The sequence below is a fragment of the Mauremys mutica genome, chromosome 1, assembly GCF_020497125.1.
Source record: "Mauremys mutica isolate MM-2020 ecotype Southern chromosome 1, ASM2049712v1, whole genome shotgun sequence".
Taxonomy (NCBI): domain Eukaryota; kingdom Metazoa; phylum Chordata; order Testudines; family Geoemydidae; genus Mauremys; species Mauremys mutica.
In genome coordinates, this window is record NC_059072.1 from 98329801 (window position 1) to 98346137 (window position 16337).

Consider the following 16337-nt stretch of genomic DNA (forward strand, 5'->3'; position numbering starts at 1 on the left):
TGTGTCTCAACAGCCACAATCAATTTTACTTGGTAATTCATGTTCAGTCAGTGCTCTAGCTCCCGAATAACATTTCAATGTCATGCCACACAAGAGGTCTGACAAGTCAGAAGTACTGTAAATTGCAGGCAGCCAAGTTTACAGGTTAGAGGTAAGAGGGGTATGTTCTAAGTTGATTATTAATATTCCAGTTGCACGTAGGAGCCTCAACCCACCATCAGGGCCACCACCCTTGTGCTTGGGCAGATTTACAAAAGCACCTATTGCTTTTAAAACTGCAAATTCCACTGAAGTCAATACCACTTGTGCGCCTAAATCTGAGGCGCTATTGAACGTCTCCAATCAATAGCAAGAGACAGTCCTCATCACAAAGAGCTGATAGTCTAAATAGACAGGAGAGTGAGATGGTGGGAGAAGGGGAGTATTAGCCCCATTTTACAGATAGGAAACAGGCACAGAGAAATTAAGTAACTTGTTCAAAGTCACACAAGAGTGGGGTTTAGTGGGTGTAACTTCCATGCCAAGGGGCTGAAAGAGAGAATTGTCACAGATAAATTTACTTCCTATTAGTTGCTTTAAGTAGGATGTGGATGTACTTTATCTTATACATTCTTTTAGGCCTTTGGCTTGCTCAACCAACATAGTCTCCTTAACAAAGTTACTGCAATTTGCTGCTCATTCTTCAACTAGAGTCAATAATGCTATATGCAGCACAAGAATTAGGTGCTGTAGAGACAGCATCAGACAGGATATCGGGGGAAAACAATATACTGTCCCTGGGGGTAGTGTTTGCTACTAGATTCTGTTACAATAAACAGCAGAGAGGAAGGCAGGTGGCTCACTCCAGAGTCTGAAGATGAGTGACACATATGGACGCTTTTGGGAAAAGAGGGACTTGCAGAGCTTATATGAACAGGAATTGATGAATTACAAATACACAGCAATTCTGTTTTCATGCAGCTTGCCTACAGATGAAGAGAGTGAATATATTCTTGTGTATGACAGCAGCAGAAATGTTTGTAAATAGACAGTTTCTCAGCCTAACCGGTGCACCTGGACCTGAAAGATAATGAATATGGTTTACATTCCAATGCAATGCCAGGGATTAGAGAACCGTAAGCCTGCCCTGGGAACCACTGCTCTCCTTTCTTCCATTTATCCACCATAGATAGAGCCTCAGTGCTGCTGCCTACTGTATCCTGCCCACTCCATTTGCATATTGTCAGGCTTTGCATTCCAGTCAGCTTAAATTTGAAAAAAGAAAGAAAACCCATTTATCTTGTCGTTCCCAAGTGTCCATTAGCAGCAGACCTAGAGGTATTGCAAATAGGGGATTGCTGCGAGTAAAAGATAGGGGGCTCCAGACCTTTGATTTCTTTTGGTTTCACTTTTGGAGAATTGCATGAAGAGTGGTGACCCTATTGCCCTCTTTTAGAACCAGAAGACTGACATGATAAGCGGGCATCCCAAAGCCAACGTTGAGCTGTTCCTCTCCATTGTATCTAATTACATATGCACTTGTCTGTGGCAAGTTTATATTCTTATTATACGTTCATGTTCGGTTATAAAAACATAAAAAATAATTCTTTGGAACTGGAAGGCTCAGGAAAAAAAGTTAGATTCTTGTGCTCTACGTCACACAGTTTTAAATCCAGCACAAGAGAGCCACAAGCAATGGAAACGACTAGCTTCATGTTATAAACAGGTCATTTCAATTCCCTTCCCTGTGAACAAGCATACACATCACCACCACCAGTATAATAGCACCTTTGGTGGCAATCTGCCAAACAGAGACAACAGATACAGACTGGATATGGACTGATACCCTCTCTGCCCTAGAGTAGGATTGGGACACACTGGCAGATGGAGGCAACATGGAGAAGCCTGTAGAAAAAAATACACTTCAGGCTCCAACACTGTAAAGCCAGGAACTGTCCCCACTAAATTAACTTAGCATAACACACACACACATCTTTTCTTGACATCAGCTTTTTAAGAGAGCTAGTTAGTGAAGGGATAAAGGGAAAAGAATAAATAATTTTAAAACAAACACTACATTAAACTCACATGTGGTTGCCTGCAATATTATGGGTGCATTTCTAAAGTGCTCATCATGGCACAACACCAACGGAGCCTGAATTCCCTTTTTTCTGTTTATAACCTACGGAATGTCAATCATCATTTGTTAGCTCTGAGACCTAAACATAAGCCTATTTCTGCTTAGAGGAAAACTAAAATGGAATGAGGTATTCTACCCACTGCAAGTAAACAAAGATTCAGGGCAGCCTCGCTTTCTAAAGGGAAAATTGTGTCCCTACATTCTGCTACTACATCCTTAGTCAGGTGTTCAGCTATCCAAATGCAGATTTGCACTAGCAATTGACTGTAGGAACACAAAGAATGCAGGGGCCATTTGTTGTGCCAGCAAAATGGATTAAATCCTGGCTCATTAAAATAAATGGCAAATCTCCCATTGCCTCCAGTAGCATCACTAGATGGGCAGATGTGCCACTGAAAATCTGACCTTAAATCACACAGGTAATAATTAATGGGAAGCTGCTGCTTTGATAGTGAAAGACAGGAAAAGCCACTTAATTTCCTTTGTCTCAGCTATAACATGAGGCAGGGAAAGATCAGTAAAATAGCAGCTGTCATGGAGAGTTATCAGCACTATTCAGACTTGCAGACATACTGAAAACTGTTCTCAAAAAAGTTTGGAAAATTCATTAAACAAACATATTCTTTAGTAAAGATCCCCTTTATGACTAATTACTGCCATTTTCTTTCAACTAGGCCAGAGGTAGTCCCAGGCTCAATAACACTGTATGTTCATGGAATGATCTGTTAGGATGCTTTGGCTATGGTCCCATTAGCTGCTTCCTTAATTAAAATGGGAATATATTAACGGCGCTGATAACACATGCTGAGATGTGTTACTTGCCTGAAAGATCTCTCATACTGCAGTAATGGGATCACATACCAGTCACGTGGGAAGTCACTCAGGGTCTCCTGCTGCAATCTTGTCTTCACTGCACAACACCAGGTCACCCTATTTTACTGTACTAGGTAGCTTAGCCAGCTGGGAAAGGTTTATTTTTGCTCTGTTTTTAAACATGCAAAAATGCCTTTACCCACTATATGCAAAACGAAACAGTCTAAAGAAGGAGGGAGACAGCTGCACTTTGTAAGTTTTGCTGCAGGTCGTTGCATTTTGCTTGTGCTTTTGTTCAGACTTTTGGATTGAACTGTAGCATGTTTTTATTCAGCTGTTGTAAGATGAACTGTTTTGTGATATTATTTCTGCAGTAAAGAAATAGCCCTGTATTCTTTGTGCGCTGAGTCCTACACCAAAATTGCTTTTTAAGTAATTTTAAAAAGAACAAAAAACAGTGAAGAGAAAGTAATTGATCAACTTCAGGAACACTTCAGACACTCAAATGTATCCTGTAAACACCAGTTCTAGCATCTTATACAGGGTTGGAAGAGAAGGGTTCCCTTATTGAGAAAGGCTTTAAGACAGGTGGATTACAGAAGCCATCATATATCCCAGTGCACTTAATTCAATCACTCAGATAACAAGAAGTCAGACCAGTGTAGCATTTGTGCTTAAAGTGCTCTTTATCTGATGCAGCAAATATCAGGCCAACAACCTTCTGCTCTCTAAGTAGCACTTCACAGATGATTAGAGAGGGGAAAAAACAGTAGCACAAACTTTCAAGTCAGAGCTCCTTTGGAAATAGCACTGAATTCTAGGTGGTGCAGCGTTATCACTTCCACAGACCTTAGGTGAATCTATACCTTGTGGTCAAGATACCCTTGTGCCCATGAATTCTCACCATAATCAGAAGGAAAGGCTGATGTTAGTGCCCTGATGGGATCTCCTGCAGTTAGAAAGCAAGCTCAGGAATTAAAATTTAGAAACCCATTAAAGGAAGAGTGGCAGTCAGATGAATGAACGGCGGATGTCAATTGGGCGGCCTCGGCTGGGTCTGGCAGGAAATCTGTCATTAGGACCAGCTCGCCCTGGCAGCGTTGGATTTGGCCCTGGCAGAGAGCCAATCGGATCATAATGTGGTCTGAATGGAGGAAACTGGCCTGGCGCCTCCCCTGGGCCAGGAATGAGCGAGTTAATTGGGTCTCCAACATATGGAAGAGTTGGTCTCTCATCATATTCTCCACCAATGATCATTGGGGGGTAGATGGAGTTAGGAGAGAATGGGTTGGGAGGGAAGGGGTTTGGATAGAATGGGTTGGGATGAAATGGAATGGGATGAGGAGGTGGGGGCAGGAACATCATGTGCCTCCATCTCAGGTTTTCCTTCTTCTGCTTTAGTTTCTTCTTGTACAACTGCAGAAACGAAAGAAACAAAATGGAGTTTAAAATTCAAGTAGTGCTCATTGTACTAGCTTCACCCACAATGGATTTCCTTCACACTTGTTACAGGCGTAGAGGGCAAGGGAGGACTCCCCTCCATGTTCTATCAGTTATTTACAATATGCACATTAATGATGCAGCTGTCCGTATTCAAATCACAGCCGGACTGTCCTGATTCAGCAGACTCAGACCATCCTTCTGAGCATTAGACTTTTCTGTGGAAAAGGCTCTTACTTGGTCTGTCTCTCTCTTTTTGGATTCCCATCAAATTAGAACCCAAACAATACTGATTTCTTGGATTTATTTTAAACCTCTATGGCCAAATTTATCCCTGGTTTAATTCCACTGAAATTGTCAAAGTTACACCAAGGACAAATTTGGCACTTAATTTTGTGTGGTTTATGGCTGCTTTGGGATCTAAATATTTGCCTAAAATCATCAAAAAGCCACTTTAGAAATGAAATACAATAGAGACAGGGCTAATTTCCCTTAACCCCACAAAGGGCTACTTACAATTATACATGAATCATATTTTAAGATCCTTGGGTGAAAAGTAAAGTTTGTGCCATTATACACATTTTAGACAGGAAAACTGAGATAGTGAGCAGTTAAGTGACTTGTCCAATGTGCCATAGCAAGTCAGTGACTCCTAGTCTCTTGCTCTAATCACTAGAGGTTACTACTTCTCTAGCTGAAGAGGTCATTTCAGAATCGATAGTAATATCTCCAAACAGGCCCTGGTATCTGAGACTCAGTCACACTGTTCTAGAACACTGCTGAGATTCTCTCTTGCTAGTCTCAAAGTCTAAAACAGCACCCCTCCTTCCTGCCAAGGACTGCATACAGCTCCCTGCAGAGATCCTCAAATCTATTCCAGGATGTGGCCAAGGAGGGCACTAGGAGTGATGCAATGCATTTTCTCCTGAGTGGGCTGAACATGATGTGCATATGAAGATCTCAGTTCCCTGCATTTTAGAACCTAATCTCTGCTCCCACTTAATCTCCAAGCCTGCTGCTCATTCTTAAACAAGCCATGGAGATCTATCCCAAAGAGAACATACATAATACCCACATACCTCTTTCCAGTCTGTGTCACGAGGCCTAGCAATTTGATCTGTGAAGGGGCAAAAATTAAATAAGCATTTTAAAAACAAAAGTCACATTCATACCAAAGTGCATAAATAGATATTTGTAAACCCTCGCAAAAACTAAGGTAGGTAATCAGACCTTAAGCACCTTTGTATATATAAAGTCAGTATCCTTAAACTGAGACATTAGGACTCCTAGAAGATGTACGGCCAGGAGCCATTAAATCTATTAATTCTCTCTGCTTCATACCAAATTTCAAGCTCCTGTATCTGTATATCAACTACAGAAACTCTAGAAATATTGTCACTGCCAGTGTCTGTGTGTGACAGCCCTTTGCCTCTCAACCCATGACTGCTTAGTTTCCTAAAGAAGTTCTCTTGAGGGACACTGGCAAAGGTTTTTTCCCTCTCCCCAGATTTGCAATAAAGAGCCTGAACGTTTCTATAAACAGCTGAAAAGTAGGCGACTCAGCATCAGGTGATGGGCCAGCTCTCTGTGGACCACCAGCAAGTGTTTGTCAGATTATCAGTTGCCCACAATCTAAGAATCACTGAAGGAAGCATCTGCCAGTATTATGCTTTCAACTAGCCAACACAATTAGTCAATATAATGATTGATTAATAAATTTACTCTCCATTTTTAGGAAACAGATGTAGCAAAGGAAACCTCTTGTCAAATTCATCTTAAGAGGGCCCGTAGGTGGCAGACCTATTAGGGAGAAAGGGTGCATGTAGGAATCACCTCGGAAGTCCCGCAGGTACATAAATCTCCACAAAAGCTGGTCATTGGAAGCTGTGTAGAGGTCCCGGCAGACAGCAGACAGAGAGAGGAGTGAGCGGATGTCCAGAAGTCGGAAAATCCGTAGCTTCAGTTCTAGAGGAAGGACTACCAAGCCAAACACATCTGGCAGGTTCAGCGCTAGAATGGGAGGTGAGGAGAAAGCAGCATTATTTGCAATAATTGACTCTCATTCCCATCATCAAGGGGCCATTTCTTGGTTTGGAAACATTTTCCCTTAAGTAATTTCCCATGGAGCTTTCAGTTGCATTACTTAACTCTGGAAGTGCTATGATGAGACTTACTATGACAGATTGAAGAGAGAGACTTTCTGCACATATGTGAAGTGGACAAAATATGACTATAGTACTGGCTATGCTCCACACTATTGTCCCTCATAAACTTAAGATGCTGTAAGAAACTAATCACGTTTCACAGACTACAAAACCGAGCAAGAGGTTGGAAAGGTAAAGGCAGTATTTGTCTAATTCCAGTAATACACATAAACCACATTCAACAAAGAATCTCTAATCCCATGAAAACACAACAAAATCCAAAAAATACTCCAAGAGAAAGAATTTATCACTGAGTTTGTCTTCGGATTGCGAGGCTGAGATTTAGTCTGGCAATTCCTGTATAAACAAACTATGCTTTACTATTGCCATGCAAATCACCAAGCTGGGTTGCTTCACACCATTCCTTCCAACATCTCAGTAACCAACCAGGAAGCATGTCATCCCGCACAAGATGTAATACTGCACAGCTTTTCCCCAGCCTGACAAAGGAACAAATAGACTGCACAGAACTTCATCCAAGGAATTCAGCACTTTAAGACTGGCTGCTACTTTGTCATCATCACCATGGGAAACAGTCTTTCCAGCTGTATCAGCAGTGGCATAAATCTTCAGCTCATTAAGTGAAACCCAAATGTTCTATTTAATTTGAACTACACAAGCAATTTCAGATTTTTAACAGTTTTATTAACATTCCTAAAATTAGAAGATGACTCATTTAATATCTTTAGAACTAGGAATATTTATTCTTACTCTCTATGTAGCCAGCACTTAGGTTATTCATGACTCTTTCTATGTAGGCCTTTGGATAGATCCCAACTGATAACATACCAATTCCTTTTACTGATGTTACCTTGTCGGGCAGCAGCCAGAAGAGGGTACACCATCTGGTCTTTAAAGAGGCGGGATAGTTTCTGAAGATCTTTGTATACCTCTCCAACATTTTCTTCTATCGAAATAAGAAAACAGAGTTTAACTTCAACAAGTTGTTAAACAACATACAAGGCAGAGAGGTTTATGGGTTACATTTTGTGTACAAACAGAACTCTATAGTTCATGAAAGTTTTCATTTTTCATATGAAGGAATCAACAAAGTAAAATACTTTATTTGGGATAGACCAGAATAAGAGAACAGGCACTAGAACCTGGCCAAATCTATAGCGGGGGTGAAAGAAACAAAGCTAAGAATCCTGGCTGATGTATTATTGTTTCCATTACAGTAGTGTGATGGGACCTCAATCAAAGATCAGATACCCTCCATGTTAGGTATGCTACAAAGCCCTTTGTCATCCTGCTGTGACTACACTGCGCAGCAAATATGACATTAAGATACCTGATAAGCCAGAAGAATAGTTTGAGAAAAGGATGGAGTTTCAGCCTTCAGTTGGGAGTTCCTTGCATTTCCGAGACTGAATACTACATATTTTTCTCCTTTAAATCATCTCCAACAATCCAAAAATCACACATTTAAATATATAATCAGTTTTAAAAACAAAAAAACCCTCTTTGCAGTCCTATCAAGACTTAGAAGTTTCTTAGCAGATCACAAGCCGGTGGACCAGGTCAGTAATTAAGAAGTGTTGCCACCACAGTAATAATGTAATGGACCAAGTCCATATCATATATTCATAAGTAGCCAAGTGTTATCCTTTTGCATTTAGAGACACCAAGAGTTTTTCAAATGAAATTTGCTTACAGACTCTTAACACTTTTGTCAGATTTTAGCCACAGAGCAGGCATATACGCTTGAATTGTTAACCTGACTAATGAGGGGCTGACATGAATGGTTGCCCATTCTCTCATTGCAGCAACAAAACAAAAAGATGCTGCTATGACCTTGGCTACACTTCACTGTTTAGCTATCCTTCTGTACCCTTTTCAATAAAATCTTCTTATACCAGGATCTGGGACTACCCAGGATGCGGTGCAGTGAAGTGCAGCTACTGGCAACAAAGCAGGCATGTGTACTTTAGAGTACAAAACATAGTCAGACCTGTGCTAATGTAAAATCCAGATCTTTTGCATTGGATGTTTCCCCAATTTTGGCATCCTGGACTCATCTAAGTGGTCAGCACACACTTTCTAACAGGAACAACATTTACAATAATTGCAACATTTACAGTAATTGCAATGGCATAAAGACAGAGCTGGCATTAGCCACATTGAACCCCCAATTCCCACAAAAAGAGAAAACAAAAACAATGAGTCCTGGATGGTTCACCATTGCTGCCTTAGAAATACCTATATACATCCATATATTTAGTTAGAAGCCCCATGAAAAAGGGATATAATCCAGAAGAGGCCTCATGGCCTCTCAAGGTTCTTCACTTACATAGCAAATCTAGGAAATTCAAGTAATCTTAACAGCAAAATTCGACTTCTATATTCCTTTTTCCTCACCGCTAGCTGCTTCATGAACTGGTGGTCACCCACCTTCTCTTATCACTACCTTTGGCATCTTGGGCCTCTCTGTCAAACGTTTGCTGTCTATGTTAGTCCCCTCCCTCACTTTTCAAGCTGGCTGTTTTCTAAAGTGCCGCATTTGAAATACCTGATTCCTGAAAGCAAATGAAGGATGCTGGCAACAGCTGCAGCCTCTTCACACTTTTAATCTCGTTGTTGATTTTTAATGTTGCTGCAAATGCGAAAGAAACAAACAAACATGTTGAGAGGCTACAGAGACCATCTCATTACTACCTTATCCTTGGAAATAGTTTAGGTTTTCCTTCTCCCATTCTCCTTCCTGGGAAGGGGGGTGAGGAACTAGACACATACAGTTCTGACAAGCAGATAGCTAAACCCATTTTACCTCCCCCAAAAAATAAATATATGCAAAATAGCATAGAAGAGAGAAAGATCAGTTACCTACAGCAGTTTATCAGTTGAAATAGTCACAACAAAGGTAGGAGATGGCAGTGATACCCCATGAACCATTCTTTCTAACAAGGTCAATATAGAAATCAAACTGTAGCAAGGAGTCATTGCTCCTGTTCACTAGATGAACACTGTACACGAGGCAGTCAGTGCACTGCCCCTCTCCATCACAAATTCAAGTGAGCAAGTCCCCTGACTTGGCCAAAGGATTAGATTTAAATCCTGGACAGCGAGAAGACATGCTTCATCACATATCCTGAGAGAGCCTAAGTGCTTATGCATGCTGTCTTGGATTTTTTTTAAAATATATATGTACTTTCCATTGAAGTGCACATTTCTGTATCTGAGGTTAGAATCAAGCCCAGAAGTAACACTGCCTTTGCAAAATGTGGAAGTGTCCAAAATGATGAGTAAATTAGGACAAAAAATACTCCAAATAACCTGGAAATCATTTTAAGAGAAAGAAATGGCACTAATTTTCTGGAATTAATAGTTCTGATGAACTGAAAATGTGGAATGAAGCTTAGGGATGTTGCTGAAGTGATTTCTTGCGGAATCAGCAAAATAAATAAGTTTGGAACTTGTCTGTGACATTTACAAATAGCAGGTGATACCAGTATGTCTTTTTTGTAATACTGCTAATCCCATTACATCTATTTTAACACCTTGTATCGTACTTCACAAGTTCCCATGAGTCAAAAGAAGGAACAGATAGGTTTGCCAACATGCTAATCAAAAGTGAACACTTGAGCTGGCTCAGTAGCCATAGGGTATTGCTTTGTATTGATAGGTGGGAGACCTGGGATCGCCACCTAGGCAAGAAGGAGCAAAGCACATTCAGAACCAGGAGGGAGCACCTTTTCTTGCTCAATTGATTAAGAAGCTAAAGATTCAAAGGAAGTCTAGTCCCATCAGATCCCAGAGACATTTCTAATGCCTGGCACAGTTACCATTAATGACAATAAGATCTCCCAAAGGCACACAGGTCAGAGCAGCAGAGCCATCTTCACAGAGGGGATGAGTGTACTGCAGTTTATAAACACCTCCACTTCTCCATTTCTCAGGCATAGATACTGCTTTTGCTTCAGTCCCCTGACAGTAAATGAAAAGATAAACAACACTGTATTCCTGAGCAATCTGACCAAGGCTGAGAAGAACTAAATTAAAACATTAACAGCTACTCAAATCCCAACAAATGTGTGTGTGAGAGAATAATTAATATGTCTGCTCCACAGAGACAGACTACTTCGTGGTGTAATGTGGCATAAAGGTTTTATCAGCATAAGCTTGGGATGGCCACATTAACATACTTCTAGCTTCACTGCTTGTGAATATACAAGTCATCTTAAACTCGTATCAATCAAACTTTTATACCACAATTCACCATATATTCAGTACATGCCACAGGCTGCAGAAAATTAATATTAAGAATGTTTTAAGAAAGGCTGTTGGGACAATTTTCACCTCTCTCCCAGTGAAGCCAGGTGCCTTTGCCTTCATGAATCCACGTTTATTATATACACATTACTGGTTTGACTATGACTATATATTTATTTCACACACACACAAAAACACTGTTAAAAGAACATTAAGGTTACAAAGTCAAGCACTCAAAAGTTAGGGAATGCTAGAATTAAGAGGCCTGTGCAACCTTAATTGGGCCCCTCCGTGCATATGAATGATGATACAATCTTTCATTGCATGATCATATACTATATTTTCAACAGGAGCCCTGCCTCATTCACTGCATAAGATGGACAGTACTCACTGAACAAACAGCTATTCAATATTGTTTTCCCCTCACTGAACAATACACAGCCCAAAGCCTTATTTACTGTACATTATTCAAACTCTGCTCTGATGACAGAATTATTAATTTCCTCATGGGCTTTTCTATATGGCTCTCATTACTATAGTATCTGTGTGCTTCACTCCATTTGTTTCCTCACAATTTTGTGCAGCAGCCTCAATTGCTACTTCCAAGACTGCTGGCTGAGCTGAAGAGACATAGCTCACAGTGGCTATGACTAGTGCATGCTAAAACTAATAGCCAAAGGGGGAGGAGAAATGCTCATCATATGCAGAGATATGAACTTCTTAGCCACAGTAACTATTATCTGAGGTGAACACCAATGAAACTGTCAAATTGTGGGGGAAGAGGATTGTAACAAATCCATGGTTATAAATCCTGTTCCCATATATATAAAAGGAACTCATTATTCCAAATTAGAAAGCAGGCAGTCAATATACAATGCTGGTATGAAAGACAAACGCCAACAGGGGCAAAGGAGGAGTACACAAAGTTATTGATAACTGAATACAGAATGATATAAATGCATACATTCTCCACTTCTAGGAACTGAATTTAAACATTATCTCCCCATAGCCAAAAATAAGTAGCTAACACCCTTCCCCTTTCCAGTCAAGCAGGGAGGCCAAGGATTGAATAGACATATAGACTGGACTACTGTCTCACTCTTAGAGGTTGTACCACTATTTCATCACTGAGGAATGTTGCCAAGATAAACTAGGGAAGCTGGTACTTCAGCTAACCATGCTGCTGAGAAGGATGTAACAGTACATCTTTAAGCACAGACACATGAAGAACAATATTCCAGATATTCTTATTTTTCTCCTACTAAGTGGGAGGTTTCCTTTCCAGTTTTGCACTTACCTGTGGTACATAACCTGTCTCCATCATGAGAAGATGTACCAGAACTATCAAGGCATCTTTGGCATTGGTACATTCAGCAGAATGGTAGAGGGTCTCCAAGGAGTGTGGCACTTCCCCATCCACAGCTTCACTGCACAACATTGGCTCAGAAGGATAAGAACCTGTACCCTCCTCCAGATCAACGTCATCTGGGACTAGCCCAGAAGCAAACTCTAGGCTGGATCCTGCCTTAAAGGGAAAGTAATACAAACAAGGTGGCATTCAGAAACTTATGCCTACATGGATTGATTTGATAATCCTGCTAGCCCTTCCAGTCTTCTTTCAGCTGTGAAGCTCTGATTTGGGAGTACATACTGGTCAGTCACTCAGAATTGCTATGCAGAGCTCAGAGGATATTACTTTTGAGTGATAGCCCCTCTTTTATATTTGAGAAAAGTTTTCTTGCACTACAATACAAAGCAACCTCCAAGAGATAGAATATCTTGGGGTTAGGGCACTGGACTTGATTCAATTCTTGGCTCTGTCATAGACTTCCTGTGTGATCTTCACTAAGTCACTTAATCTCTGTGCTCAGTTTCCCACCTGTAAAATGGGAATACTACTACTTTTGTCTGTTTTGTTTAATTTGTAATACAGGCTCTTCAGAGGAGCATCTTTCTATTATGTGTGATAAATGTTCTACATACAATGGGCTTACATGCTCTACTGTATTACAAATAAATAATGTATTAAAGCACCATGAAGATTCTTACAGCAGGCTACAGGGGCACAACTCTACACAGTATGGCATCACCATTTGTCAAAATTCAAGGCAGCTGACCAAAAGCGACAAGTCTAAGACGGGTCCAGAATGCCCAAGATTCTTTGTAAATGAAATTATTCCCAGCCCCTTAGATCTAATTCTCAAAAGAGTGTCCCCCACCCTCCCCCAAAAAACCATAAAGGTTGGTGGCCTCACCATACTTTCCCTTCTACCAAGATGGCCCTAAAGTCAGACATTCAGATTTTATAACATATAGTATGATTAAATGCCCCCTCAAAACTGCCTGAGAAAATTCAAAAGAAGCGATTTAAACTGTTTTTCAAATTTTTATACTTTTTTAGTTTTGTGGCACATAAAGGAGTACATGGAAACTTGCTCTCCATCTTTTCCTAAATTTTGGGAGGAAAGCCTACTGGAAGGAAGGAAGAAATTTTATCTCAAACACATGACTACATGATTTCCTCCCTCACCCCTTAATTTATCTTAAGATTTATTTTTCAAGTTTTTACATTAGTGGCCACAAAGATTGTAACAAGATGCTCTACATTTCTATGTTTTAAAATATAGTTTCATGTGTTGGAACCAACCCTAAAGTGACACATTTCTTAAAAAGAAACTGTTCCTGCAGAATATTCCACTTCATGACAAACTCTTTAAACTATTTACTATTTCAACTGATTATAAAATTGCTCTCTCCTCCAGTGGACATTATTTCAGAATGGCTCGGTTGAGGGCTTAGGAGAGAAAGAAAGTACTTGTGGAAAGTATCAGAAGTGTCTTTTTAAAAGGAGACTGTGGAGGTGGGAGAAGAACTCACTCCTAGCTCCCTTGAAAAGGGTGTGTTCTGCAGAAATCTGATTAGCAAAATCTAGAGATATGTAAAGGACTCAAATGGAATTTGAAACATCTTGGAACCACTTAACGTTTCTGACATGCACAAGGCTTAACAGATTATATACACAGACAGTAATAGACAGATAAGTGATTGACCATACACCAGGCAAGCACCTAGAACTATAATACTTCAAGGATGCTCCCTATTATAAAGTCTAGCAACCAGCACTCAATGTGCTGTCTCCTCTTGTTTCCCAATCTGTGTATCTCAGTCCTTAAGTACTTACCATATCAACCCTCTTCTGAGCATCAGTCTGAGCTTTATGGTCTTCACATGGCCCATTCTGCCTTTCTTTTTCTGGACTGTTGGCCTGACTGTGGCTGGTGGTCAAGGTGGACAGTTCGTGATTATTCTGGAGTGGGGGAGGAGGAGGTGAAGATAAGGATGGGGGTAATATGGGTGCTGCATTGGTCTCGTCCAGTAACAAACATATCATATCTCCAGAAACTATCCCATATGAAGCCAAGGTCTCATGGTCTCCAGTGAGGGCATCTTTGTTGTTCAATGTTATTGAAAACTGGGTATCAGAACTGCAAAGAGATAGAAAAAACCGCAAGGCCATGTCTGGTAGGATCAGTTTAAGTCATACATTCAGATTACACAAATGTATGGTATGATTATTAATGGTTTTGTTAAACCTAAGTACTGGTCTGATTAGTCACATGCCCAAAGAAGCACTGGGAAAATAAATGATGGGCACAATAGAAAACCAAGGTACAGGTTAATGTGATTTTTTTTAACCTCTCTCTTTGTGTTATGTTTGTTTTAACTAACTAAATCACAGAACCTAGAAATCTTGGGTAGGTTTAAACCTCCATCTCTGAAAAACAGGTAACTGCCTCAGTCTGCAATGTACCTTATAAACACATTCTAGGAAGCAGCCAATTACCCCCAAAACTAACACTAGCTTCAGCAGCTTTAGGTCAAAGATTTTAAATGAATCACTGAGGCAGAGTATATTTAAAATAGTTAATTCTTGAAAATATTTCTATGCAAATATCCTTTAGCTTGCTCAACATGAGGGTCTTTGGGCAAGACCTTGAAAAATAAGGTCTTTCCAGAGACAAAGATTCCATGACATTTTAATAAGATTAATGGTTTATCCTGATGTCTTAGGACTGGGGGTCAGGATCCCTCAGGGGGACTCGAGGATATTACATGGGGGTCAGGATCCCTCAGGGGGTCTCGAGGATATTACATGGGGGTTAACAAGCTGTGAGCCTCCACCCCAAACCCTGCTTTGCCTCCAGCATTTATAATGGCATTAAATATCTTATAAAGTGTTTTTAATTTATAAGGGGGGGGTCACACTCAGAGGCTTGCTATGTGGAAGGGGTCACCAGTATAAAAGTTTGAGAATCACTGCTAGCACATGTATACCGCTTGTGAAGCACTCTGGGATCCTTCAGAATGAATATGAAATATATACATACATGAAAACATGAATGCAAATATTTTATTGCTATTAGCCTGTTGAAGAAGCTATTTTTTGTTTTGTTTTTAAGAATCATTTAATAGCTTTTATTCTCCAGTAAACAAAATCACGAGCCTTTCGCACACAAATCTTTTCATGATTGCTGACACACAGAGCCCCCTCTAGGAGAAGGCTATACAGCCATACTAAAATGACATACTCTAGCTTGTGTCACACAGAGGAAAGGTTCAGTTTTGGTCCATAAATGTACAATCAGAACTGAGCATTTCAGAGGGGTGTCTGAGAATAACTTTCACTTTTAGCAAACTCCCTACTGCCTCTTTCATTTCCATTTCGGTGCTGTGGGATAAATGAAACCGAAAGCGATGAGTAAAAACGGGGGCATTTTATCCTCTTTTACTTCTGACACGTGATTTTTTTGGCGAACGGTTCGGCAGTGACAGCTCTGGATCAGGCACAATCCTATTGCCCACAGCTCGGGCGCAGCAGCGGGGTAATCTCCCAGCCTGCGCCTCAGCCGAGGGATGGCGGAACCCCCCGACAGGGCAGCAGCGGCCCGAGGCCCGGCCACAGCGTTGCCAACCCCAAGTGCCCAAAACCCACGAGCCAGGCCCCACGAAGCCATGCCAGTGTCCGGCCGCGGCGCGGGCTTGTGCCCCTGACAGGCGCTGCGCCTGCTGCCGGGCTAGGAGCGCGACTGCACCGTGAGCTGCGGCCCAGCGCCCCCGGGGCTCCACGGGGACCAGGAGACTCGCGACACAAACCCGAGGGCTGGAAACGCTGCAGCCAGGCCCGGGGCGCGCTGCGCGGACAGTCCCCGCGGGCGGCCTCGGGGCGCTGCCCAGCCGCGCCACAGCCCGGGCACCCCCGGAGAAGCCCCGCCCCCGCGGGCAGCCCCGGGCAAGATGGCTGGGGCGCGGCCCCGCCCCCCTGCCCTGCCTGGTACCGGCCGGGTGCTGCCCGCCGGCCTCGGAATGGCCGCGCCCCCCCTTTCCTCGCGCTACCTGTAGCCCCAAGTGGGCAGCAGGGCCTGGCACAGCTGCGCGCGCAGCTCCCCCAGCGTTGGCTCCGCCCCCTGCATCTCGAGCGGGGCCGTCCGCTTATGCATCCGGACCCGGAGCTTCATGGCGGCGGCGGCTCCTCGCTCCCCCGTCAGGCTCCG

General features: G+C 41.9%; 1 protein-coding gene across 1 annotated transcript; it reads right to left on the reverse strand.

Moving 5' to 3' along the window:
- Nucleotides 1-3594: 3594 nt before the first annotated feature.
- Nucleotides 3595-16312, reverse strand: FBXO7 (F-box protein 7). The gene is made up of 9 exons (XM_044987016.1): nucleotides 16180-16312; nucleotides 13967-14270; nucleotides 12083-12310; nucleotides 10359-10500; nucleotides 9086-9169; nucleotides 7388-7483; nucleotides 6206-6382; nucleotides 5452-5489; nucleotides 3595-4348 (listed from the first exon to the last, which is right to left on the reverse strand). Exons 1-9 carry the CDS (start codon nucleotides 16299-16301, stop codon nucleotides 3944-3946), a joined length of 1596 nt encoding a protein of 531 aa, XP_044842951.1. The 5' UTR covers nucleotides 16302-16312; the 3' UTR covers nucleotides 3595-3943.
- Between the last annotated feature and the right edge of the window lie 25 nt (nucleotides 16313-16337).